Below are 26552 nucleotides of genomic sequence, written 5' to 3'. Positions count from 1 at the left end.
AAATTGTCAAACGGGAAAGGCTGGGCTACCCTTGCATAGGCTGTCCATTTTTGGCTAGATAGTCAGAAAGATCTGCTATAGCATGTTGCTAAGAGTGACAAGGATTCACTTTCATGCTGAAGCATATGACTATTGTTGGGATTTTCTCAGTGATGATTTCCATTGTTACATGGAAGTTGGTGGCAACTTTACAGCACAAATGTCCCCAGTGTGGACTACTGTGGACTTTAGTGGAGCTTTTCTGTGTCCATGGGGTGTCTTCTGGGATTTACTCTGGAAACAGGATGCCCTTTCTATAACCATATAGCCAGAGTGTGACATGTGTTTATATCCAATTTGTGAAAAATATTGTGCACCACTAGCAAAAAATGGCATGCACGTTTTTGCACTATGCGGTTTGTTATTTATGGATAATCTGAATGATAACCTGATACAAAGTGATGAAACAATGATTAAAGCTGATCATTTAAGAACCACAATGATATGAAGGTAACCAGAGCAGGATCAATGCTACTTCATTTTAAACCATTAATGGTTTAAAAGAGCATGTCCTGCTGGGAGGAGAACCAGATGCAGAACACACTTGAGAGATTACACATCCCACCTGGCCTGGGCATGCCATTAGGATTACCCAGGAGCAACTTTCAGATATGATTAAGGATGAGGTAGCCAATCCATTGTGTAGTCTGCAGCCACTACAACAGGTTCCTCTATAAATGTCAGAGAATGGAACTGTAATGATGTGTGCATGTGCTTATTCTTACAATACTGTATATAAGGACACGCAGGTCACCAGTGTGCGCCTAAGGGGGAATGGACACTGTTGTCTTTTTCTAATCCTAATCCCTCACTTTGAGTTGTGTTTGTATCTGTGTCAGTGTGAGTCTGACAGTGACTGATAAAGACTGTCCATCAACTCTGTTCAGGTGACACCTGTCTATCAAAGGTGAAAAGGGCTTAGCAGAGATGGATATAAATCAATTTGCAGATTATGGACATGGTTTTGTGAACATTTTCATTGGTAATTATACTTGTATTTGAGGAGAATTGTAGGTGTGTAGGATGTTTTATCTTCCACTTTCTTTTACAGTTTCAGATTGTATTCACATAACTAAAACTTAAGTCTTTTTGGCTTTGAAATTTGGCTGTGAAAAGACACTAAGAGGCATTAATATAGTGAAAACATGCAAGTATGCATGTTGCTCAAAAGTAGAACCTGCATCACATGCAAAAGCATGTACAGTATATACATGCATAGAAATAAAGTTCACACTTGTATTACTCCTCTCCTCCATTCCCATAACCCTAGGCTGCTGGGGCCATTGTGTTATTGTTGAGGATTCACATCATTGTTTGTCTACCCCTGGCTCCTGTGATCCCCTATAAGAACACCAAGCCCTTTGATTGGACTGCCTGACGTCCGGAGGAGATTTACTCTTGTCATGTATTGATCAGGACCAGAGGGCTGTGCATGTATGTGTGTATAGATGTGTCTGTGTGTCTTTATGAGCTTGTTTTTTTTTTCCTTTGTGCCTGTGTGTGTGTTTGTGTGTGTGGAGATTTTTTATTGTGTGCCAGAAAACCCTTTTTGGCCCCTGCACATGCCCCAGGCTGTAAGCACTGCTGTTGAACTGCTAAACAGTGGCCTGGCATGTAGTGACTACTCTGAAACACACACACACCCTCACACACAGAGAAGGTAATACTCCTTCAAATAATATTTTGGCTTATCAACTTTGATGAAAAGTACAAGACCTTGCACGGTCATTGTATAAAAACGCATTGTGTTTAACTACTTTTTATACATATTAGTTGATACTTTTTGTCTTGGATATACGTATAGGCTCCCCCAGCAATGATATAACAAGCCATTTAGGCACCGCTTACCACTTTAGCACCATGCTGCCCATTTATTTTATATATTTATATATGAGTATTATATAGATTACTGTACTCTTGGATTAGTATCATATTATCGTATTGTTTTTGCTACTGTATACTCTTTACTTGTATATATTTAGTGTTGCTACTAGACAAACAGCAGCTCTCTGTGTTCAGTCAGCTGCAGGCCTCTAACTGCTCACTCAGCACTCTCCTGCACTCTCAGCACTGGCTTTCTAAACTGCACCTGGTCCACCTGTGTGAAATTAGAAGAGAGGAGTGGAAATGTTTGCTGCTCTTCAACATTGTTCATGCATGATTACCCTTGTTGCAGTAATTCACTGGAGTGTTTTCATATGTTTGTGCTTTATGTCTCTGTGTGTGTGTATACTCTGCAGCTCTTGCTTACTGTGTTTTATTGTGTACTATCCAAAAGCAAGTTGCACTTGTATGTGTTTTTGCCTTTTGTTTTCTTTTAAATTTTGTTTTTGTGTACTGCAAGTTCTCCTGTCTCTAGCTTTCCCTCATCTTACCATCTATTCCAAGGTCAGCTTTTCAGCAGGCTTACAAGGGAATGATACAGAAGATTATTGCCTCGATCAATAAGCTCAAAATGAAGCAAAGGGGAGTTTACTTTATTGACTTTCTCGTGTACAGTGGCAGTTTTAACATTTAATTGTCTCTCTGTATTTAGAGCAAACTCCCATTTAGTGCCCGACAACTGTGCCATCCCCAGCCTTCCTTGTCTCGCTTGCCATTCACTCGGGCACCATTTGAAACAGCCCCTTATAGCTTAATTATTAACAGTGTTATGCTGCCCTGTTGTACTGTGAGACATTCAGAAAGCAAATAAATAAATGAATGGCTGTATTTTCCGTAGCTCTCTGTCTTCCTCTCTCTGATGCACAATTCTCTGTCTGTGGAGATTTTAGCAAAACTTGGGGTGTGTTTGATATCAAAGCTGTGTTCCCTCAGCTTTGAATCGACAGGCCAGCCAACCCTCAGGTCCATATTCCTACAAGGGAGCGTGAGGCGAAACCGAAGAGAATCTGAGTGTGTCAAACTCAATATTCCTCCATAATGCACTAGGCCTCTCTGGCGCATGCTTGATCAATTTCATTTATTCATCTGCCAGGCAGAGCTATCCCTCTTGTTTTTCCATATCCATTTCATCATCCTCTTCTTTTTCTATTCCTTCTTCTCATCCACCTTCAGGCCTTGGCCAGCGAAATACTTTTAGACGTTCAAGAGGTCAAGCAGCAGTTGATGAAGAGGAGGAGGTTGAGGCAGGCCAATGCTGTGGCTGTAAAGAGCAGCCTCTCAGCCAAGTCCATGATCAAAGCAAAGTCCATCGCTGCCTCCATCCTCAATATGTCAGAGAACGATCTTGCGGACATAATGGACACTGATCAGGTAAGACCCAGGGACAGCATTTCACACAAATGCCAATTTGAGAATCTACTTGAAGTCTAGATTATGCCCACAGCACTCAACATACCTACAATAGATTTTCTGTACTGTAAAATTTTAAAACCTCTTAAAAGTTTTCTGGGTCTTTTGCTGAGTGATTGCAGCAGAGGAATGGGAAAGATATTATATCATTAATATTGATTTGTAGCTTTTGGGTTCCTTCTTGTCATTTGAAACTAAATGAGTGTCAAGGAGTTACATTAACTTTTGCCTCATCCTCTGGGAACAAATCCTGTAGTTTTGCATTGATGGACAATGGAGGAAAAAACGAGAAACCAAAGCCTTCGGTTCTTGGTTAATTTCACTGGCATCTAATGGTATTTAACCTTGCTGAAAATCTGCTTATGGCTGACCTGTTCTTATAGTTAGTTTTCTTGCTCTCCATAAGATCAAAAACCTGCCAACACCTGTAGCACCTGTCAACTTGGTGTAAGATTTAATTTGGCACAAGTTGAGTAAGTACAACTCTTTTTTTTTTTTTTTTTTTTTTTTTTTCATCGGGTTAAAACAGCCATTGAGGTAAACATTTTTGCTATTGACAGCTATTGCAAAAGTCTAAGTTTCACAATCCAACTTCCATCTTGGTGGGTCCTTTTTCTACCATAGATCATACCCAGCAGTGTCATCAATTAGCAACTCTATGTTACAATCAACCTCCCATCCCAGGGGACTTCCTCCTATCTATCACAAGATGAGAGAGGGCGCACCAGGCACTTACTCACACTTGAAACCAATTTTAGCCCTTTGCAGCCCAGCTCCACCCAGGAGATGACAGTTTCTTACTTGACAAAAAGTGCCCCTTATCAAAGCTGAAACCTCTGTGGGTTAAATCATTCTCTTTTCCTCAACAATTGTTTTTTTCAGTCTTAATAATATGATTAATGGCAGGGTATTTCCATGTCATTAATTGAACATTCATAAATCACCACATTGTTGAGAATGCACATATAATTTTTTTTGTCACAGAATAAAGTTTAACTTTGTGTTACTTACATTTTCTGTTGGCCTTAAGGTGTGCTTTGTTTTAAAAATGCGGTGGCATCACCCCATTAACAATTTCTGCTCAGCTGCGTGTTCCTGTCTGCAGCCTTTACTTATTCACATGTCCAGTTGGAGAAAGCCGATTAGAAATCTGGTTGCAAATATACATGGCAAAGAAATCTCTTTTCTCTGACAGAGCTCTACATGGGGCAACCAGATATCCCCATTCCTCCACCCTGATTTCAGAAATCCGCTTTACATAACCATGGGCAACTGTAACCTGGTTACTGAAGCCCATATAAATGCACTCACTGCGACATGTCATTTTGTATAACTGATACTGTACAGTAGCACAGAAAGTGTGAACACCAGTGTTTTTCCTTACCCACAAATACAAACACACAAAATCAATGTTATGTATTTACATACATGTAAAGGTGTGTAATATACTTGCTATAATCTAAACACATTCATCAAGCTGCACAATGTATTTGCCCGTCTGTCCATTCCATAGTGTTCAGCAGAGGACCAGAGAGAGCGAAGCAGCTCCACACTCCCTGAATAACTTGTGGAGTTAATGATCCAGATGTAATAAGGCTATAATTGCCAGGCCAGTTTGTTTTGCACCTAATGTTAGATGGAGGGTCAGTGCTTAGCTATATCTCTACCAAGGGTGGACAAGCACACTGACTCTCACGCACATACACTTTTTCACTCAAAGTGTTCATGCCTATGGGAGGTTGAAAGCAGGAGTCACAAGGAGACCCCCCCCCCCCCCCCCCCACTCTATCTCTCACTAATATAACCACACACTCACGCCCCCTTGTTTTCCATCTGTTTCTCAGTTTCTCTAAGAACCAGTCACTAATTAGGTGTAGTCTGAAATTGGCCTAGCTCTAATGCTATCACCAGGATCACACATACAGTAGATACTGTGACAGAAATACATACATCGGGGCTTTTGTGTCTGAAAACCCCACTGTCGGTGGTTAATGGTTGTTAGAAGGGGATCATAGGTGCAATCAGACAGAACATGAGACCTTATTCATTGACAGTGATGTGACCAGTGCCAAATCCTTTTGTTATTACAACCCTTACTCATTATGTTCCTGAATGGTTCTGAATTTTGTACAGAAGATTTTCTTTCCAAAAATCAATGCACACTGCTTTATTAAAATGCTAAAGTTGTGGCGTTTGATTTAAAAACAAGACCAATGTGTATTAGCTACATACAAAAACGCATATATACAAATGGATTTGTGGGCTTAAAGTTTATACAAATGGGAAATTTATTCATCTGTGTAATTAGCTGCTTCAGCAAGAAATGTGCACACATACAGTAATATGTTTGATATGCTAAGGATATCAAATTCTCAATGTAAATAGCTAAGCATTAACATTGCTGTTATTTTCAGAATTTCTTTGGTAGTTTGACATCCAACAATAGTATATCTGACTCATCTCTATATTACTATGATTATAGGGTAATTTCTAATGAAGACACCACCCAAAGCAGACTCAAAGTTCGCATAGTGGCCATGAACGCCTCTGCAGACTTGTACAATTTGACTTCCCTTCTCTGTACCTCACAGGATTATATCTGCTTGGTCTGCCATTCTGCAACAGCAGGGACTATTAGGCTCAACCACACACACACACACACACACACACACACACACACACACACACACACACACACACACACACACACACACACACACACACACACACAAACTTTCCCCATCATGCCCTACCCATGTCCCTGTGGGACAGTACAAGGCACATCACATCATTTGGAACAGCAACACCTGGGATTCAAAGTGAATAGGTAGCACATTAGTGCTGAAGTGTACATACCCACACAATCTCTCCGAACCCTGTTCATTAGCAGTAACTAGGCTACCTCTCTGTTAGGTCTTTTTACATGAGTAGCATGCAAACTTACACTGGTATACCCTGCCACTGAGTCTCGAGAGAGTTCTTCAAGGTCCTGGCTGGTGTGATGATACTATTTTGCCCTCAAGCAGCAGACTCTCAGAGGTCAATGTTAAGATACAGTGTGAGGTTGGTGCAAGTTTTTTGTAGAAACATAAAGTATCACGTTCATCCACATGAAATACTAATATAGGCATCTTCTCTGTAAACATCAGCATAATGTCTATCAGCATGTTTATTTTTCAGCCTCTAACCTGTCAATGAAATATATGTACATATTTGCTGTATGTTTGCAGGCGACAGAAGCCTGTTCAGAGAACCCAAGAGATCAGGAGTGGCTTGACCACTTTAACCATATCCTGCAGCAAAAGGTAAGGCTCACCCAATAACATTATTCATGCATGCAGACTCTTAAATAGTCCCTTAAAGGATGTTTTCACTTGTTTTGAATTTGTTTCTTTGGATTCTAGTTTGAATAGTACATGTAAATAACTGCCATTAAACTTCCCTTTGACTTCCTTCTATTAAAATATTTCTCTATTTCTAGCTGAAAAACACCTCCAGATGACATCATCTGAACTCCAAATGATGAAAAACTCCTCAAGGTGATGTCATCTAAAGGGGTTTTTCAGCTAGAAATATTTTCATACAGGGTAGTCAGAGTGAAGTTTAAAAACATTAATGTACATTTACACCCTAAACTAAAGCCATAGAAGGCAAATTAAAAATCGTGGAAGCTGCTCTTTAATTGAATCCGAATTTTGACATTACTAGCTGTATCATGGGAGAGAACATCTTTTATTCTCAGTATAAGTGACTCGCTAAAGGGAAATCATGATTGACAGTTGTGTAAGATGCAACTCTGTTAATGAGGAAGTTTGCTTTCCGTACCCGTACCGTACATAATTCTGTAAGTCAGTGGGGAGATTTTTCCTTGTGATATATTAGTTTTTTAATATGTTGCTCAATAATAATTAATAGTTTGTGTATTATTTTAGCATTTTTTTATTTTTTATAGAAATAAAATGTCAAGGAGTTTAGACATTATGTTCGGCTACAGCAGATGTAGCCTTGATTTTATTTTATTTATTTTATTTTATTTTTTAAGTTTGTTTGTATTTCCATCAGACTTGAGAGTTTTGTCTACATGTCAAGATGTTTACAGAATTATGCCTCACATTTTAGCCTAACCTTGCTGTTTTGTCAGTTTTCAGCGTAGACAATTTTGGATACCAGATTCATCCATATACAACAAATTAAGGATGAATTTTAGTCCTACTCAAGGCTCATAAAAAACAACAATGCAAAAGATAAAACAAAGAAAAGTACATCCTCATAGTGTGTGAGAGAGTTTTTGTGTGCACAGCCACTCATCTGTGAGTGCTCAACTGGAGCTTTACTCGAGTGCTGTCAGTGTCTGCTTGCTGTGATATGTGTATGATTGAGAGTATTGAGTGTGTGTATGTGTGGCTTGTCTGTGTACTTGTCAGCAGCTGCCGCAGGCACTCATGCGTCGCCTCCGCACCACGACACACACCAGACACTGTTCTCTTGTTCCCCAGATCTTCTTCTGACCTTTCCACCTTCTCTCCCCCTCCCACACTAACACACTCACACACAACACTCTTCTGAATCCATGTTTTTCCCTTCTAGCTGGACAGCTCTCAGTCCCTGTTCTGTTTCTTTGCCATCCTCCACTGTCCCGCATTCCTCTCTCTCTCTCTCTCTCTCTCTCTCTCTCTCTCTCTCTCTCTCTCTCTCTCTCTCTCTCTCTCTCTCTCTCTCTCTCTCTCTCAGACCCCGAGGCAGCTTGTTAGTGGGGAACTAAATATTGATTTGGCGGGCCTGTCGATGCCGGGAGAATGAGCTAGTGTCCACCAGAGACCTCGGCACCGGCAGCCTGCTATCGACGTTTTCCGTGGGCAGAACAGGGTTGGTGGGGAGGGGGGCCACTGAAGCTGGTGTGGGGAGTGGAGGAGGAGAAGAGCAGAGTATGACAAGGCTGAGACTCACCCCCAGGTCCCTGTGGGGACCAGTGGGACCACCGCAGTCACTTCCCTTCACTGCAGCTTTTTCCATCCCCTTTCCATCTTGTTCTGTTTTTTTTTTGTGTGTGTTTTTATTTCTAATTTTTCCTCTCCTCTCCATCTTGTGGTTTCTTTCCACTGTCTGGGTTTTCAAAAGCATATTGTCGTATCCAGGGGACACCAGGTTATCTCTCTGTCTGCTCTTTCATGTTTCTCTCCTTTTTTTCCTTAAGGATTGGTGTGACATATTGCATGCCAAGTGACCACTGAAAAACCCTATGAAGATGCTTTTAGCACCTGAATATAGAGCACTTTAGATAGATCCCCTAGTTTGACAATTGTAAGTCTGCTATGAAGACATATTAGTCTGCATACTAGTATTACTGTGGATGCTGAAATGACTGTTTTTTGTTTTTTTTAGCAAGGGAATGCTCTTTTAAAGCTCTTATACTGTACCTCCTTGGTTTCTCCAGTCTCTGTCATAGCTTATGAAAGGCTCACCAAGCAGAACATCTATGAAGGGGAATAGGCTGGCCTGTCACCCTGCCTGTGACACTAATAACACATTCCCCTAATAGTGATATGAACTTCACCCAGAGCTGCTCTCACACACACTCCAGATAAAAAGACATAAAAACAGAAATAGACACGGTGAAAGGAATGATGAGAGAGAAATCCATGTCCTTAACTGGCTGGCTGCAAGTGAAAGAGGATGAGGCTGCTTTCGTCTGTGTGTGTGTGTGTGTGTGTGTGTGTCTCTGTCTTTGTATATATATACAACAGCAGCCTCATCTTGTCACTGTCAGTGCCTAATGGAGCTGCCACTGGGACAGCACTTTATTATCTCAGTGGCACTGTCAATAGCAAATCCATCACTCATTCTGTGTAAGTCTGTGTATGTGTGTATTTGCAGATATGAAAGTGCTAAAGAGTGTGTATTTTGGCCTCTGTGTGTGGGCCATTGTTTGCAATCTGTCATGCACTGCCACATGTCAATGTAACAAGGATTAGAGACATCCACAACACACTGGAACACACAGTGTGTTGTCAAGATGTGTGACTGTGTATGTGTTAAGGTACTGCTCCCTTCTCACTGCTGAAACACATGTCCGCTCAAAATCAAATGAAACAATATGTTTATTTCCTTGTCTCTCACCTCAACTGGTGTTAATGAAATCAAACCCATATGCCTTCAACAGAGAGCCACCATAAGCAGCACCCCATAGCCAGGATCGAGGGACGGAGCTATCTAATAATCATGAGCAGGCCAGGGGGTGTACTGTATGGCTCCATCGCAACCCACCATGAATAAGGCCAGCAGTGAAGATGGAGTGTCCATGTGGGCCATGGGGTCCAGACACATGCCCGGGGAAGCATTGATTTAATTGCCTTTGGTTTATTTGTGGAGTCCTAATTATTGACTGGAGGTAGAATTTAATGGGCCAAGTCTTTATGAAGACAGGGAAATGACTGGTTTCTGCTGTTGGCCAATAATGAACCAGAGGAGCATGTGCATGCAAGGTGATGCACATGCACGCAAACACACACATTCCCACCAGATCATTTTTCAGACTCATTTTGTACACACACACCCATCTCGAGCCTCATGACAGCATAATAACATTTAAAGAGTCATTGACTCTGTTGATTTCTTTATGAGAGGACAGTGGTTTGGTTTACTGGTATGGGGTAGCGCTGAGGGCCTGCTAATATTTACCTCACAATCACACCTAGGGGAGACGTACAAGCATCACTTCTTATCAGCCTCCAAACTATAACAAGCAGGTGAACATTACATTAAGTGAGTAGTGGAGATGGGCCAGACCAATGTGGACAAGACTTGTAATAAAACATAAAAGGCATTTATGGATGGACTGCAGGGCTAAAATAATTCCTCTAGTTTCCAACCCTTAGCTAACTTTAGGCAGAGGTTTCTGTACCTCACTGCAACAACAATAGTGAATGCCATAATTTAAACAATGTTGAATAACACATTTCAGTCATGTCACTTCTTGTCAAAGCCTCTTACCATATTGGCACTTGCATAGCGAATTTATATTGTTAACCCTCAGTATAAAACATATCAAAGGCTTCATCACTTACAGTGCTAATTTACTGAGAAAGTTTTCTATTGTTGTTGTAGCTGTGACGATGAGGGGTGTTGTGTTGTGTGGCTCATTATGCCTGTGTAATGACAAGGAACAGCTCTGTGTCCCACACTTCTCTCTGAAGGAAAGTGACTCTAATTAAGCCTCATTTAATGATTGAGCTAATTAAATCAGTGAGTGTTTTTGCTTCTCTTTTTTTTTGGCCTCTTGTGTTTGTGTATGTGTAAGGGGACCCGATCTGAGCCTTTGTACTGTAAATATGTCACTGGAAAAGTGATGGGACAAGGAAGGGGTTTCCCTAGAGGAAAGTGGTGTTACAGTTGTTATGATAACCAGAGCAAAGTGACTTGTTTAGTATGTTCATATTGAATTTCACATAAATAAAAGCAGCATATGCAGCTTATTGGTTTTGTTCCTTAGCAATTAACTGTAGTGCATATTTAACCAACCAAGCTACAAGATAGCAAACTACCTATTTTAGGATTTTAGATTGGTTGGAATAGACCAGGTGAATCATTTTATTATTATTCTTGAGTCATGATGCTATTTTGGTGGTTTAAGGTTACTGCCAGTCGGATTGCACCCAAGGGTCATGCTCTTGGCCAGAGTGGACTTGCACCGCAAGAGAATAAATGATGAGAATGGACTTTTCCTCACTAAGTAAATGGCTAGATGTGCTGAATTCCCTTTGGTCCCTGAACAAACATCGAAAGGCAATCATTTTTACGTCTTGTTTTGTATGTGGCAGTTTGATGCAGGCACAGCCACTTTTGTAGATTGTAACTGTTTCATACTGCATTACCTTAGCCAGTGAAAGATTCAGTTAATCACAGATGTGTTCTTGATTGTTGAATTCCACTATAAGGTTGGTTCTCTTTTTTTATGGATATCACCTTTCTATATTTACACCTCAGTCATGCCCAAATCACCTAATTTTCACACCTAATGAGTAGGAACCTGAAACAAAGACCCAATGCTTTCCTGTGCGTAATCTACAGTGTATTTAGGTCAGATTCCTAACAAATGCGTGTTGCACACTAAAATGATGTTTCCAAACAACGTATCAAAAAAAGGAGAGATTTTTAATTACGCTATTTGTGGCCCCAGGTGTCCAATTCCCTTTCATATCAGTCTCTGGTGGCCTGAAGAGGAGAAAAGAGAGGGATCTGTTCCACTGTAGGAGTAGGTAATTACGAAGGAGAGGGAGAGAATAGGCTTGTGGGTGCTTTAGTGATTTTCTTACCTGAACCTGTTTTTGTAAATGTGACATATTCATTATCAGAGATAATCAAATGCATGTCTTTTTAGTATGGCGCCTTTGTGCTTGGGCTTTTTTTTTTTTTTATCTATTTATCATGATGTTGTTGTTGTTGTTATTCCCCCGTTTGATAAATTTGATTTTCAAACAAAAGTGAGAAGATCAAAGATCAAAGAGCTATTTTTTTCTTTGTATGATAAAACTATTGTAAATACTTCTCCCTTACCTTGAATAGTGGCCTAGATTGGAGGCCGTGCATCAGGGACAAAGATTTGTATCAGGGGTTTCTAACAGCTGTGAGAACACTCTGTCACAGTAGTCATATCCAACAGCTTACCTTTTACGTAAATTGAAATTAACTAGTAGCATACATCTATTACTTAATGCTATACAAATATACAGAGTGTATGTACATTATGAGCTACACACATAAGTACAACTTTTGAAGGTCACAATGTACTTCTGTAGTATACTAGAAGTATATTAAGCAGCAGCATCTACCTAATTATTCACGGCTAATAAAATTATATTGATTATGTGTTAAATTAGTAGAAAACACTTAGTAGCCTCTTGCTAAGTACATGCAGAAATTTGGATGATTTATATCTCTTTTAGACTCTGATTTTCCCCTCCCTCCCTCTTCGTACTCATTTAGATATCCAGCAGCCTTACACAGTCTCTAAAACTACTCACAAATTGGGCCCTTGGAAATAATTGCACTAACCCATTCTGAGGTAGAAGACAAAAAAGCTGGAATGATTGATCTTTTAAGAAAAAGAAGTGTTGGTGTGTAATGCCACGACCAGACAATGGTCACTGGAGTGCTTCAACTTTGAGCTGCTCCTTGCCTTGAGGTGTGCCCCAGGCTACAGAAAGGCAATGTCATTTAATTGGCTCATAAAAACACCTTTTCTTGCAGCCCTTGTCCTTATCTTCACACCCACACCCATACACAAATACACACACTTGACAGTGTCAGTGGCTTAACACATCTGTTCATTTCTGAAACATGTTCATAAAATCATACCTAGACAAAAGGTCTGCTCTGCAGGGCCTGTTGAATAGTAATGGATGTGAGTTAACATGGCTTAATGCTACTGTAGCTATTTTAGTGTTGCCAAAGGGCTTTGGGCCTCTTGCAAAACAGCGGTTTTGTTGCTTTGTGCTGATGCTGGTGCTGGCTAGCTGTGCCAAAGGGGACAGGGGCCCGGCTAAATCAACTGTAGCATAACATTAATGCCAGTTCCTAACACTGCCTTAAGCAGCCCATGGGATCCAGTAGAGCAGCTGCATCACAGCTTACTTCCAACTGTCCTGCAGGGTATCAGTCCCCAGAAAATGTTAGATGTGAGAAGCTGGTAGTGCTGCTGGTTCTGTTTGTGAGCCTAAGTGTGAATGCTTGTGTTTCCTTGTCCCACAATCTACTCATGTCAGTCACATCGAATCAGAATCATTTATTTTGCTTGTGTGTTTTTATCGCATGCAATAGAATAATTTATCAACCAAGAGATTAAAAAGTTATCTCATCCTAATTGATGACAGTATATCAACTTTAATTAACGTTAGTGGTATTTAGGTTTTGGTGCTTTCTCATGAAGAACAACATTCCCATTGAACCAGAACATTACATCTTCAAGATCTGTTGTATTACCCATTCCACTTTGTGGTGTCTTTATCTGTGATAAAAACTTAAAATACCCCAAAATACTAATGAAGTACAGTAGATGGCACCTAAGATTTCTCTTAGGTCTTCAGGTTTCTAGAACATGTTTACCTTTTCCTGTTGTTTACACATATTCTAATATCAGTACTTTTAATCATCCAGTCTCACACTTTTCTGTCCCAAAGAGCCCTTTGTTTGTGGCTGTGTCTTTATTTTAGTGAGTTTCTTTGCATAGTTAGTGGCTCTAAGTGCAATTAGTAGTTTGGGAAATTGTGTGTGTGTGTCTGTGAGAGTGTGTTTTGAGAAATGGGGAGAGAGTTTTCTCAGAGGACAGAGGCAGAGGGAGATGTCTCAGCAGTTACTTCAGAATAGTGGTTCTCTGAGGAATAGCACTGTGTTTGATGCATCCATTGCTGCTGGAACTGACTCCCCAATGCAGACATGTGAACACACACAGTTCTTAGCACATGGAATCTTGTGTTCCCTGCTCCTTTTACCTTTAATGAAGAAGAGAGGTGGGAAGGGGCAGGAGGACGGTGTGTGTTTTGTATGTGAGTTTAAGAGGTTCTTGCTATCCAGATGCATTTGATATTGAGAAGCCGATGGTTTCAAATCATGTCCTCTTCTGTGTCCTTATTTCAACTGGATGTCATATATACATACAAGAGACATACACGGACATACAACCATTCACACTCATATTCACACCTATGGGCAATTTAGAGTCACGAATTAACCTAACAAGCAAGTCTTTGGACTGTGGGAGGAAATTGGAGTACCTGAAGAGAACCCACACAAGCACCTGGAAAACGTGCAAATTCCACTGTGCCTAATGAACACAGTATTATACACAAAAGTTTGATACAGCAGTTGTTTCAGGTTCTGTGTGTATGGTTATACAGTTAATTATAATCTAATTTTTTTTTAAGAGATAAAAAATGAAAGATGTGGCGCAGGAAGGTAGAGTGGTTGTCCACCAATCTCAAAGTTGTTGGTTCAATCCCCGGCTCCTCCGGTCACATGTCGAAGTGTCCTTGAGCAAGACACTGAACCCCAACTTAGTTGCTCCCGGTGAGTGTTGGCCAGCTGCATAGCAACTCCCCCATCGGTGTATATGTGTGTGTGTGGGATTGTGAGTGTGAACGGGTGAATAAGAAGCAGTGTAAAGCACTTTGAGTGCCAATAGGTAGAAAGCGCTATATAAGTGCAGACCATTTACCATTTACCATATAAGCCACTATTTGCAGTTTGGACAGGCCATATTTGTTTCCCTTACGTGACAAAGAAGTTTTTAAAAGCCAGCACAAAACTTGAAGTAAGCAAACATATAGAAAGTTCCTTTATACTTAACCTTTGTTATACTGTGTAATGAAGTGGACATCATGTCTCACCCTCTTTTCAGCTTAGATACAACCCACAAAAAACACAACAATGAGGGAAATGTCCCCAGTGGTGCCTAGACAGTTTTAATTATGCCTTGAGGCATGTCTGCTGAAAAGTGATCTACCTAAGCTTCTAGTGAAACTATAATGTGTCCTCAGCCTCACCAAAACATAGCAATGATTGTCAGTTTTACGTTACTTGTTTTCACATTTTAGATCTGTCCTGAAACACTGCTCAACAGCCCATAGGTACACATTGTGGTTGCTCTAATTATTCATTTTGTCCATAATTGTCATAAAGAGATTCCTGAAGGGAAATTTCTACACTTATAGTAGAAAATCCCCAAAAATCCTTCTTTTTTTGTTTCGTGTTTTCTTTGCTCGACTGCTGTGGACATAGTGAATGTCCACTGATTAGAGAGTCAGCAATTTAACCCCCAGCTTCTGCTGTCCACATGTTGCAAGAGAATGAACTCCTACAGCACCAAAAACTTTCTTTTAATACTTTTAATAGGAATCCTCACTGATTGATACTGGAAGCATACAGTACATAAAAGCCAAGTATGGAATGATGTGTTGAAACTACTGCTGTGTAGCCTGTTTTGTGAATTGCTTTGTCAAAACACTTCATGGATTGTCCCTCAAAAGTTTTATAAGTCCTCAGGCCCTGTCTGAGGTTCTCTTGTTTCACAAAACAGCAAATGGGCTCTCTAAAAAGCTGCCAGGTGTCAAAAATCCGACTTCTTTTAATAGTGGTGTTTTCCTCATTTTCTCTAACCCCTTCTTCCACCACCCCCACACTCTTTTCTATCCTTCCCTTCCCCTGCAGATCCCCTCTGCCGGCCAGCTAATGGAGGCTGTGCGCGTGAAGATGAAGGAGAGGAAAGTGCTGACAGAAGAGCTGGCCACGCTCACAACACAAGTCAGCGAAAAAGCCTGACTCCCTGGGCTGAGGCTGGAAAAACTGTCATCCTATTCTTTTTCTCTCTCCCTTCTTCGCTCACTCCCTGGTTCCTACTCAGTGGGAGCTGGGCTGAACCAAGCTGAGCCGGGGCAGCAGAACCAATATTTGTAAGGAAAGTGCTGTCGACTCACTCTGGGCCACTGGCGCAACACAGCAGCCCAGCTTTTGTAAATGAGCCCTCGACATCTGTGTTAGCGCTCAGTGCACTATGTCTATCAGACAGGGCCCTGTAGCGTCCAACTAATTTAGAGTGCAGCTACTCTCCCCTGCTCCCCCAGACCAGGAGTGATAAGGCAGCCTTTGCTTACTCTAATGTTTAGGTTAGACTTCTTTTTTAACCTCTCTTCCTAACCTTTCTTCCTAATCTATTTGGCACCTCGAGGACCTTAGGGTGCAGGGTCTTGACCTACCAATGCCAAGTCAACACTTTGAGAAAGTCAGAAGTGCAACACACACACCTTTAGAGGCTAGATCCATTTTCAGACTCTATCCAATAATAGAAGCTACCACATTTTATTTATCATATGTACTACAAGCAAAGATTTTGCAATTAAAATAATTTAAAAATAGTTATGGCTTCACTCTGTATTTGCTCTGTTGTTTAATTTAATGATGTTAAATATAAAATATTCTGGAAACCTTGTTAATTTCTAAATAAAACAAATTTCACTTAAACTTGTCTATATTTTGTTCTTTAAAGACCTAAGTTACTGCTGTTTTGTGCCCTTGTTCTTTGTCGAAACGATCTCGTGTATTTTGTCGGTTCCAGCAGTTCAAAGGGCTGTCAGTCAGTGTGTGATGGTGACTGAGAATGATCAGGAGGACAGCGGGGTTCTCAGACCTCTCTCATGATTGACAGCTGACTGTAGGCATGCTTCCTGTCTATAACAAGTGACCCCTGCTGTTGACATCATTAAGAAGGGTCTACATGAACACAACATACATCACAGCACATGCGTGTTTTAGGGCAGTGGTTCCATCCTTGCCATAGCTGCCTCCAACCCCTTTTATCTCTTTGCCTCTTCTTCCCTCTCTTAATATTCATTTTGAATATTAAACCATGATCCTGGTCTCCTCTGTCCTTGAGCTGGCTTCCCACACAAGAGACCATGCACTCTTTTCTCCACATCATCCCCCTTTCTTTACCTCTACCAGCTTTTGTTTTCCTTTTTACCACTTTGCTCCTTTCTTTTTATTATGTGTAATTAACAATGGTGTGAAGAATCCTCCGTTCAGGAATTAAAAAGAAATAATTCCACTTTTTAATCCCCCCTCCCTCAAATATATGCTAATGATGTCGTTTTCCTTTATCTTTTTATAATAAAGGATTAGGCCAGGACTGTCTCTAGCTGCATCTCGGGGACCAATTTAACTGGGATCCAGGAGAGACAAACCCTGGTGGTTAATTATCATTCATTAACATAGTTTGCATCTTTTCTTCTTCTCCAATACCCAGGAGACAGCTATTGTCAATATTTGTCCCATATAAATTTTTGCATTTTTTTTCCCCAGCCACTGTCCTCCAGCATAACGCAGCTAATGACAAACATTAATAACTCAGAGAAATCCGGTGGCACAGTGGGTATAGAAAAGCAAAGCATATCAGTGCCAAGCAATTTACCTTGGAGCCCCCACCCCTTGCTGTCTGACTGTCTCTTTTTTTTTTGCTTCCTTTTAGTGTGTAATGCATAGTCAACATGTTTGCTCTCCGAGCCCCGCCATCCGGTCTCAGCTGACACACCCGTGCTATTTCTGTGACATATTGTAATGCGGGCCCCCTCAGCTGGTACTCCCTTGGGTTTAATTAACCTGGCCTTGCCTCTGACGCTCCCTCAGTGAAGACGTTAAAACGATCTTGAAAACACCCTTCAAGCAGCCCCCACCCTACCCCACCCAACACACAGCCATGTCTTCCCGTAGCTCTTTTTTTTTTCCGTGTAGGAATGGAGTGCCATACCCTTCTTTTCTTCTCTTTCACTCTCTCCATGTCTTACACCCTTCTTTTCTTGTATATCTCTCATTAAGGGAGGTTTCCTATGGGAATTACTTTGATCAGTAGTTCCAAATGCAAAGTTTTCTTCCATTCCCTTTTTATTCATTCCAACGCAATCAACTCTGTGTCATTTGTTTGCTCTGTCTTTATCTCTCTCATCCTTATCCAACTTGTGTGCTTTGTTTTATTTTTACAGTTTCCTGCAGAAGATTGTTACTTGGTAGAACAGGAGGTCAGGGTCAAGGGTTGTTTGTGGGGCCGATCAATAATTTGTTTTTGTGTTTTTTTGCAGTGTGTCTCAAGGCTTCTCTGTTTTACTTTTAAGTTCCCTCTGCGTGGTGTGAATGTGTGCCACTTGGGTGGGTAGGCAGGAAGCCCACAATACAAAGAACAGTCACAGTGCAAAATGAAAATTTCTCCAGCCTCCAAGTGATACACAATTAGTCCTTTGCAGAACTTGTCAGCCAGCTGTGTAGTGAATAGAAAACAGCCTCTGGTGATTTCCCCTTACTTCACTGACACAGTTTCACACCTTAGCTATTGCTGCCAATACACCAGTCTGCTTTGATTTCACACACGCAGACACTTGGCACTGTCTTAAATAACAAGCTACATGTGACATACAGCCAAATGTGTTTTGACAAATGTATAATGCAAGATGTTTACAGTTTTTATTGTGTCTGTGTTCCATGTTTGATCCACAGAGAGATGGTTCAGTAATAAAAAGTAGAAACTGTTTGCACTGTGCATGACAAAAATCTCACCACTCCTCTGTATGTGTGTGTGTGTGTGTGTGTGTGTATTTATTGTTTTTTTTTATTTTATTATTATTTTTTTGCAACCACAGTTCCAAAAAAGTTGGGAAGATAAATAAAACCACAATGCAATGATTTGCAATCTCATCACCCCATATTTTATTTATTTGCATTAGAACATAAACAACATATCAGCTGTTGAAACAGAAATGTTCATGCCATAGACAGTAATGGACACCCATACCATCTAGATACCAGAGATGCAGGCTTTTTTACTCTCCGCTAATAATAAGCTGGATGGTCCCTCTCCTCTTTAGTCCACAGGACACGGCGTCCATGGTTTTCAAAAAGAATTTAAAATTTTGATTCATCTGACCACTGAACAGTTTTCAATTTTGCCTCAGATCATTTTAAATAAGCTTTGGCTCAGAGAACATGGTAGTGTTTCTGGATAATGTTCACATATGGCTTCTTCATTGCATGATACAGCTTTAACTTATATTTGTGGATTGCACACTGAACTGTGTTCACAGACAGTAAATTCTGGAAGTGTTCCTCAGCCCATGCAGTGATGTCCAGTAGAGAATCTTGCCTGTTTATAATGCAGTGCAGCCTAAGGACCCGAAAATCACATGCATCCAGTTTTGACCTTCGGTCTTCTCTCTTGTGCGCAGAGATTCCTCCTGATTGTCTGAATGTTTTGATGATCTTATATACTGTAGATGGTGGGATCTTCTAGGTGTCTGCAATTTTACATTGAGGAACATTTTTCTGAAATTGTTCTACAGTTTTTAGACACAGTTTATCACAGATTGGTGAACTTCTGCCCATCTTTACATTCAAGAGGCTCTGCCTCTCTGAAATGCTTCTTTTATGCCCAGTCATTTTACTGTGTGTGTGTATATATGTAGATATAGATATATAGATATAGCTATACATACATGTATGTGTTTACATACGTATATGTATATGTGTGTGTGTGTGTGTTAATGATAATTATTCAAATTTGAAGGTGCTGGACATTATATATTATGTTTCTTTTCATTAGGTCATATGCAACCTTAAAAAGAAAAAAAGGAATTTTACTCTCCTGATGCACATATGCTATGTATACAACCTCATTGATCTTCACTTGAACAAGTCCCTTATCCTCCTCTACAGCACTCCAGACATGAAACGGCAGCAGATTATGGGTGGATGCTGCCCACCGTGGGAAGCTAGGGAGCAGATAAAAAGGCCAGCCACCCAGGGGACTAAAGCAATGTTTTGATGCTGTGTGATAAAGCAGAGGCATAGGGCAAGAGGAAAGGGAAAGTTACAGGATCTATACTATATATTATATACACACACACACAAATATGCACTGTGTATATCCTCTGGCTTCCCTTTTTGGATTTTGCCACATTTCTTTGACTTGTCCATCGTAACCGAGGTCTTTTTGGACTTTTATTGTTCTCTGACGCTCACACTTTCTCCATCCCCGTGGACCGTCCTAAGCCTTGCTCATGGCAGCTGTCTCTCTAAAGCCATGGCCTGAGCTCCTGGGGAGAAAAGAAGAGAGAAAAGGAGAAAGAGACTGGGGTTGATCTGGTCTCTAATCCACCACTTCTTACAGCGTAGGAGGGAAGTTGCAGTCCTCGACATTACCTTTTGAGAGACGTGACTCTTTGAATGTGACAACCTGAACCCTCTGGTGTCCCAATGACTAATCGGGTGTGTTGTCTCGAAAAGGTGTAGAAAATGGGGGTCCTTGATATTGATTTTCAGTCAAACTTTGGCAGGCTACGTTGAGAGATTTCACTCTTTCAAATAAGCCAAGCTTTAAGCACAGGATTTTTTTGTTGTGAGGCTCAGAGTTCAACAATTGGCACCTTGTCCATTGTATGATTTTGTTATATGGAATCAAAATAAAAGCCTAAAACAATATCAATCTTCAGTGGTCCAAGCCGTTACAAAACAGCCGGGCCTCCTTTGTTTTCTGCTCTGGCATATATAATAACACCTTAGTCTGCGGTGTATTGCTCCTCAAAGCACCTCTCCACCTTGACTAACTTTTCCAAGTGCTCATTAGCGGACTGGCTGAAGTTTGGAGGGTATGAAGCGGGCTGGCAGATTACCCCCTGTAAAGTAGCACACCTCAGGTAATCACACTAATGAATTCAAGCAACCCCCCCCCCCCCCCCCCCCCCCCCATTCCTCCACCCCTCATTCTTTCTCCTTTTCTCGTTACTTACTTTCTCCCTTTCTTCCACAGTGGTGGGCTGGTGCAAGAAGTGCCAAACAACAAAGAAGTGTTTGTTTGCATAACATTAGCACTGCACGCTCGCACACAGTTGCAGGGGCCTGACTGCAGGACTGACTGGAGGCTTCCCGTGAACACAGGTGGAGCAGAGCAAGCATCACTGGGACCAATTAGCGCAGAGCACAGGTACATTAGCATGTTTGAGTGGAGTGGGGTGGCATGGGGATTGGTGGGCCATACGAAACACGCACAAACACATGACCATGGTCTGCTGTGTGCTAGCGCTTTTTCTCCAATGACATAACTGCCGTATGTGTCACAAATGACCCCTGGTCTGCTCTCACAGCACTAAAACTCTGTTCAATTCTTGGATTTATAAATGGTGAAATACAAACATGATCATTTGCTGATCTTTTAAGGATTCATATAACATATGAAAACAAATTTCTCCTGGGTTGTTTCCTCAAAGGTACAGAGGAGTGGGGAAATACAGATGTAAAGGAGGACATTTTTCATAACACATGGTATCGTCCTAAAAATAAGGGAACCCAAAGCACATTTAGGCCGGTGTTGTTGGTCTGCACTGGGTTCTTCTCTCAGTTGCTCGAGCGCAGAAAACTGCCACAGAGAGGATTTCTGATCAGAAGCCTTAACTCCTTTTAAAGGAGCAGCAGCTCTTCTCCAAAACTTCTTCTGGACCTTTGAATTTCTAACTTCACTTCATATTTAAGAGTATTCCCAGACCTGTTGCTAAGGCCATTTGTACCTTGCAGCCACTTCCCAAAGCTTATGATTATTGCTAAGGGCTGGAACTCAGAGGTATAGAGGTAATTACAGAGTTAGCGGCAGAACATGAAAGTGTCACTGCTTATTGATCATCAAGATAGGGGTGTTGTACATGTTTTTAAAAGGTGAGTTATAGGGTCTGTCCTAGTTATCAGGATATCACACTTGGACGGGAATCATGGTGCATTCAGAAAGTTGTCAGACCCTCTTCCCTTTTTTCAATTGCAGTCTGATGCTACAATTTTTTAATTCATTTATTTCTCATGAATCGACACTCTGGAATCCATAATGACATAGTAAAAACAGAATTTTAGCAATTTATAAAAAATAAAACAACGTCATGTGTACATAAGAATTCAGACCCTTTACTCACACATTACTGTTGAAGCACGTTTGGCCACAATTACAGCCTCGAGTCTTTTTGTATGATACAACAAGCTTTGCACAACAGAACTGGGCAATTTTCCTCTTCAAGCCAATCTCATGTCTCTTCATAGATGTTCAATAGTGTTCAAGGCAGGCCTCTGGGCCACTATAGGACATTCACAGAGTTTTGCCTAAGCCACGCTGTGTTGTCTTGGCTCTGTGCTTAGGATTGTTGTCTTTTTGGAAGGCCCAGTCTGATGTCCTGAGTACTGTGGAACAGGTTTTCATTGAAGACATCTCTGTACTTTACTCCATTCAGCTTTCCCTCAACCCTGACCAGTCTCACAGTCCCTGTCCCAGTTGCTGAAAAACCATGCTTTACTGTAGGGATAGTATTAGGCACGTGCTAAGCAGTGCCAGATGTGACCATCGGGTTCTTGGTCACCTCTCTTACTAAGTCCTTTTTCCTCCGATAATTCGGTTGTCCCAAACCTTTTTTATTTGAGACTTATGGCGGCAGCTATGCTTTTGGGAACCTGCAGTGTAGCAGACATATTTTTGTAGCCTTCCCTAGATCTGTGCCTTCTAATAATCCTGTTTGTGAGCCTTGCAGGCAGTTCCTTTGACCTCATGGCTTTTGTTCTGATACAGAATGCATGTCAGCTTTGAGGCCTTCTGTAGAGATGTCCAATCTTGATTGGACAGTAGATGTCCAATCAATTTAATTTACCACAGGTGGACTCCATTCAAGGAGTACAAACATCCCGGCAACGGTCAGGAAAAATGGGAGGTAACTAACCTAAAATTCAAGTGTTGTTGCAAAGGGTCTGAATACTTATGTATATGTGATATTTATTTTATAAAAGAAATAAAAATGGAGACATTTATAAAATTCTGTTTTCACTTCAACTTAGTTTGGATAAAGGAAGAAAACTGAATTTAAACAACTGTAGAATCAGGCAGCAGCATAATAAAATTGAAACAAGGAGGTGTGAACTTTCTGAATGCCCTGTATAGCAGAGTTCTGGAACATATGATCCAGCTGCCTACAGTGTGAATCCTTTCACAGAAAAGTGGACTAGCCCTTTGTTGAAGATTCAGAGGGATAATGGAAGTTTAGGTTTTCACTATTTCATACTGTATGTTTTGTGAGGTTAGAGAAATCATATGACCATGTAGTGACAGGTATATTACTATGATCTATCTACTCCTCATATAAATGGATTACGACCTGTCTGTCTTTGCAATAAGCCCATTGTTGACGGAGTTGGTCTTCATGAATTTTTCTCCCATTTACAAATACCCTGTGTTTTAAAATCAACAAGATGTCTACACTCAGAGGAGGGTACAATGTCCAGTTTAGCTACCTCAGGATTACATCTCTGCTTTGACTGCCAGCTCTGATTGAGAGCCTTCCAAGTCTGAGGTTAGCCCCCCAGGTTGGGCTGGGATTGCTGTCTGAAGTGAGAGTTCAGGAATCTCTGGGGCTTGTTCACAAATGAGCATAAGATGGAAAATGTGCCAAACAGTATTTTTATCGTCTGCTTAACGAGGATACACAAATGAGTATTGTCAAACAATTACATTACTGTATTAAATTTAAATGAAGCCTATTTAATGTTGGTAATGAACATGCAGAAAAGCTTTGCTTTTTTACGTAAGCAGGTTGATAGCTAAAATCTACATTTACCACAGCAAGAACTGTTTGCTATACTGTAAAAAAAATAAACAAAATCAGAATATAAATATTACTCTCATCCTATCTCCGCACACAAAGGTAAAAATGAAACTCAAACTCCTGCTATTCTCTTAGCTTCAACTTTCAGCCAGCATAGATGATAAAAATGAGACCAGTGGTCAGTGTAATACAGTTAATCACAACAATTTCATATTTCACTTGAGTTCGGCTTCCATCTGTCTGTACAGCAGAGTTGAGATTTATTGTCTCCTGTGTTAAGACAAATGGACGCTCACCTTAGGCCACAAATGCAGGTTAAGATCACTGAGCTGTGGGAGTGAGCAGTTTATCAGAGCTCCCTGTCGAGGCCAGTGAGCAGGAAAACTGAGCAACTTACTGTACTCAGGTTAATGTCAGCTGGTTTGATGTATCATTGAGTTTCACTGTCAGCTTCCTATTCCAAATGAATGAAGCTTCCATTGTTCCTACATTGTATCTGATATGCTTGTCAGTTTGTGCTGTAATCTGCACTGTAATCTGAGACGGTACACTTTACTGTAGACATACTGTAGGCGTTGGAATGCTTCCGCTGTTGTTATCATTGCTGTATCACTTTGTACCACTAGGTGGTAGCAAATCATCATAGTTCGTATCATACTTGACTGACTTAAGGACAGTCAGACCTGTATAGGACACAAAACTAGGGCATGATTGCTCCTTACTTAATATATTAAATAGGGTTTTCACTGGATTTCTGCACATTTGACTCTTGTGGTGATCCATTTCTAATCACTGTGTGTGAGCTGATGTCTCTCTTTATCTTAAATAAATGTAACTTAATTACCATTGCGCTTGTATAGTTTGTATCACATGCCAATGTTGCAGATTATTTTGGGACATTAAATTTAAAACTTTTTTTAATGTCTCAATATGGATGCAGCCGTGATGGGTAATCCTGGTTCTCTATTTATATTTCTTTAGTCTGGATGTTTGTTTAGCACTTCATCACTGGGTGGCGCAACCATCATAGCAGATGTCAGTTTCAAGCAGCGTTGCTGTGATGGAATCGGATTATTAGTAGAGAAGCAGAAAATTACACCCAAATACAAAGTACCAAAAGTAAAGTCTAATAAAGCACTGATCGAACTGTAGTGACAATAATTGAGATTAACAATATAAATATTTTTTAATAGATAAATATATTTTCAAATGAGATTTGCACTATCGTTTAACATGTAACATTTAATACATGAGCTCATATTGTACTGTGAGTTCCCCACAATCCACTCTGCAGCTCATAGGCAGCTGCACACTCACGACTATTTAAATCATTGATGTTAGACGTCTTCAGATGTAGTGTAGTAAGTGTTTTGTCAGATGCTCATGTGACACTTCATCTCTCTGGGGAGATCCGTCCAATACAACCACTCTACAATATCTTAAACGTCTTTTTCTGTTGAGAGTTTATTGCTTCCTCGTACAGTCACATTTAGGATTTGATAGTCTGCATTTAGTGATTGTCACCCTGAGTGTTATTCTAAATCAGTAATAGTGACCATATGGGGTGCATCTCTCTCTGCAAGTAGTCCTGCCACAATCAGCCGCCCATCTGGCGTCGAGGAGCTGCGGCTGAGCTGAGCGTGTTACGTCTTAGCTTTAACTTAGAGCCACAGCTTGACTTAGTGTTGGAGTGTCGTGCAGGTGTTTTAATCGTCTCATCCGAAGAATATCATGATGACCGGATTGGGTTTGGATCCAGAGCCAAGAAGCGGCGTGTTAAACCTGTGGCTAGTAAGTTGCAAAGCAGATAGGGATTCCCTTGTACATATTGTTTTCCAGTATTACAATGAATGTGTGCTGAGAGCTTATAATCCACAAAACCCATGGTTGAGGAACTTTATTTAATCTTTTAATTTGGAGGGAAATAAAACAGTCCCATACAGCTCTGTGACTGTTACATTGGCACAGCTTTTGTGACATTACGCGCAACAGTTACGCAACATTAACTTACATTAGTTATTGAGTGATGGCACTAGCAGCTCGATTTTATTATGTGATGTGTACCAATTCTCGTCCAGCCGTAAATATAAACTTTCATTCGGCTCGTTAATGTCCACACTGTGGAACGTTTTCTTGGGCTGCGACGCAGAGCTTTAAAAACAACATCATGGTCACAGACGTCAATAGTATCAACAAGCAACGTGATTTTAAAAGCAATACAAAGACCACAGAGCAGCTACTTGGGGGCCGTTTGGTGAGATTGTGTGGTCCGCAGCTGTTTCCAGGGTTAAACTGCCTCCACGTGATCATGGTTAGAAAATGCCTGTTCATACTACAGAAAATAACGCTCGTTTTAATGTTGTGTGTGGGTTTTCGTTAAGACGAGGTGAAAATATAGAAGTCTCTCTCTCTCACACACACACACACACACACACACACTTCTTTTCACCTTATTTAAGGCTGTAAAGATTTTTTTTTCTGTGAAGCTGCGCTCATCTAAATTAATCTCACTGTCAGAATAAGGACAGACTTAATTCATTAGTCAGCGGGTTTGAGGTGGGAGAATATGATGATGGGCGCTGTCCAAGGTCCTGAAGGTGTGGGGGCGCTACTGAATCTGTACAGCTTGGTAAATGATATGTCACCGAGTCCCATTTTGAGTTCAAAAGTAATTAATACCTCAGTGGTTTTCTTTCTTTCGTTCCTTACAGTGTAGTAGAAATTTATAACGCACTAACTTCATTTGGAGGCGATGCACATCCTCCCTGAAAAGACAACACACATTTTAGCCTGTAACCCACAAACCCACATATCTGCTCATCCTGATATTAAGTTTGGATAACTATTCGCTTGGATGTCGTATCAAAACTTCGTTGGATTATTGTATAAAAGACATTGAGTGTTCAGTGCTTCGTCCTTGTCCTCGTCATTGTGCTAAAGGACTTTAGATTAGACACACCTCCCGGATTGAAGTCGTGTTGAGGAGGCGACTGCTTTAAAGGACGCGGACTCAGACGTCAGCGCCGTTTTAGACACGTGGGTTTTTCACATCCAATAGCCCGA

At 40.8% G+C, this 26552-nt stretch overlaps 1 protein-coding gene across 6 annotated transcripts in view; it reads left to right on the top strand.

Annotated features, from left to right (window-relative positions):
* The window catches only part of cntln (centlein, centrosomal protein), an 80170-nt gene extending 63849 nt beyond the window's left edge, over positions 1–16321 (top strand). For 3 of the 6 annotated variants that reach the window (XM_067499029.1, XM_067499030.1, XM_067499028.1), the window contains exons 25-27: positions 3097–3294; positions 6564–6638; positions 15535–16321. In XM_067499029.1, coding sequence (XP_067355130.1) covers positions 3097–3294; positions 6564–6638; positions 15535–15645 — 384 coding nt within the window. In that variant the 3' untranslated portion in view covers positions 15646–16321. The other 3 variants (XM_067499033.1, XM_067499031.1, XM_067499034.1) reach the window with 3 other exon arrangements.
* The last annotated feature ends 10231 nt before the right edge of the window (positions 16322–26552 follow it).

The sequence above is a fragment of the Channa argus genome, chromosome 3 (assembly GCF_033026475.1).
Source record: "Channa argus isolate prfri chromosome 3, Channa argus male v1.0, whole genome shotgun sequence".
Classification (NCBI taxonomy): Eukaryota; Metazoa; Chordata; class Actinopteri; order Anabantiformes; family Channidae; genus Channa; species Channa argus.
This window is presented reverse-complemented; position numbering and strand designations above follow the sequence as displayed.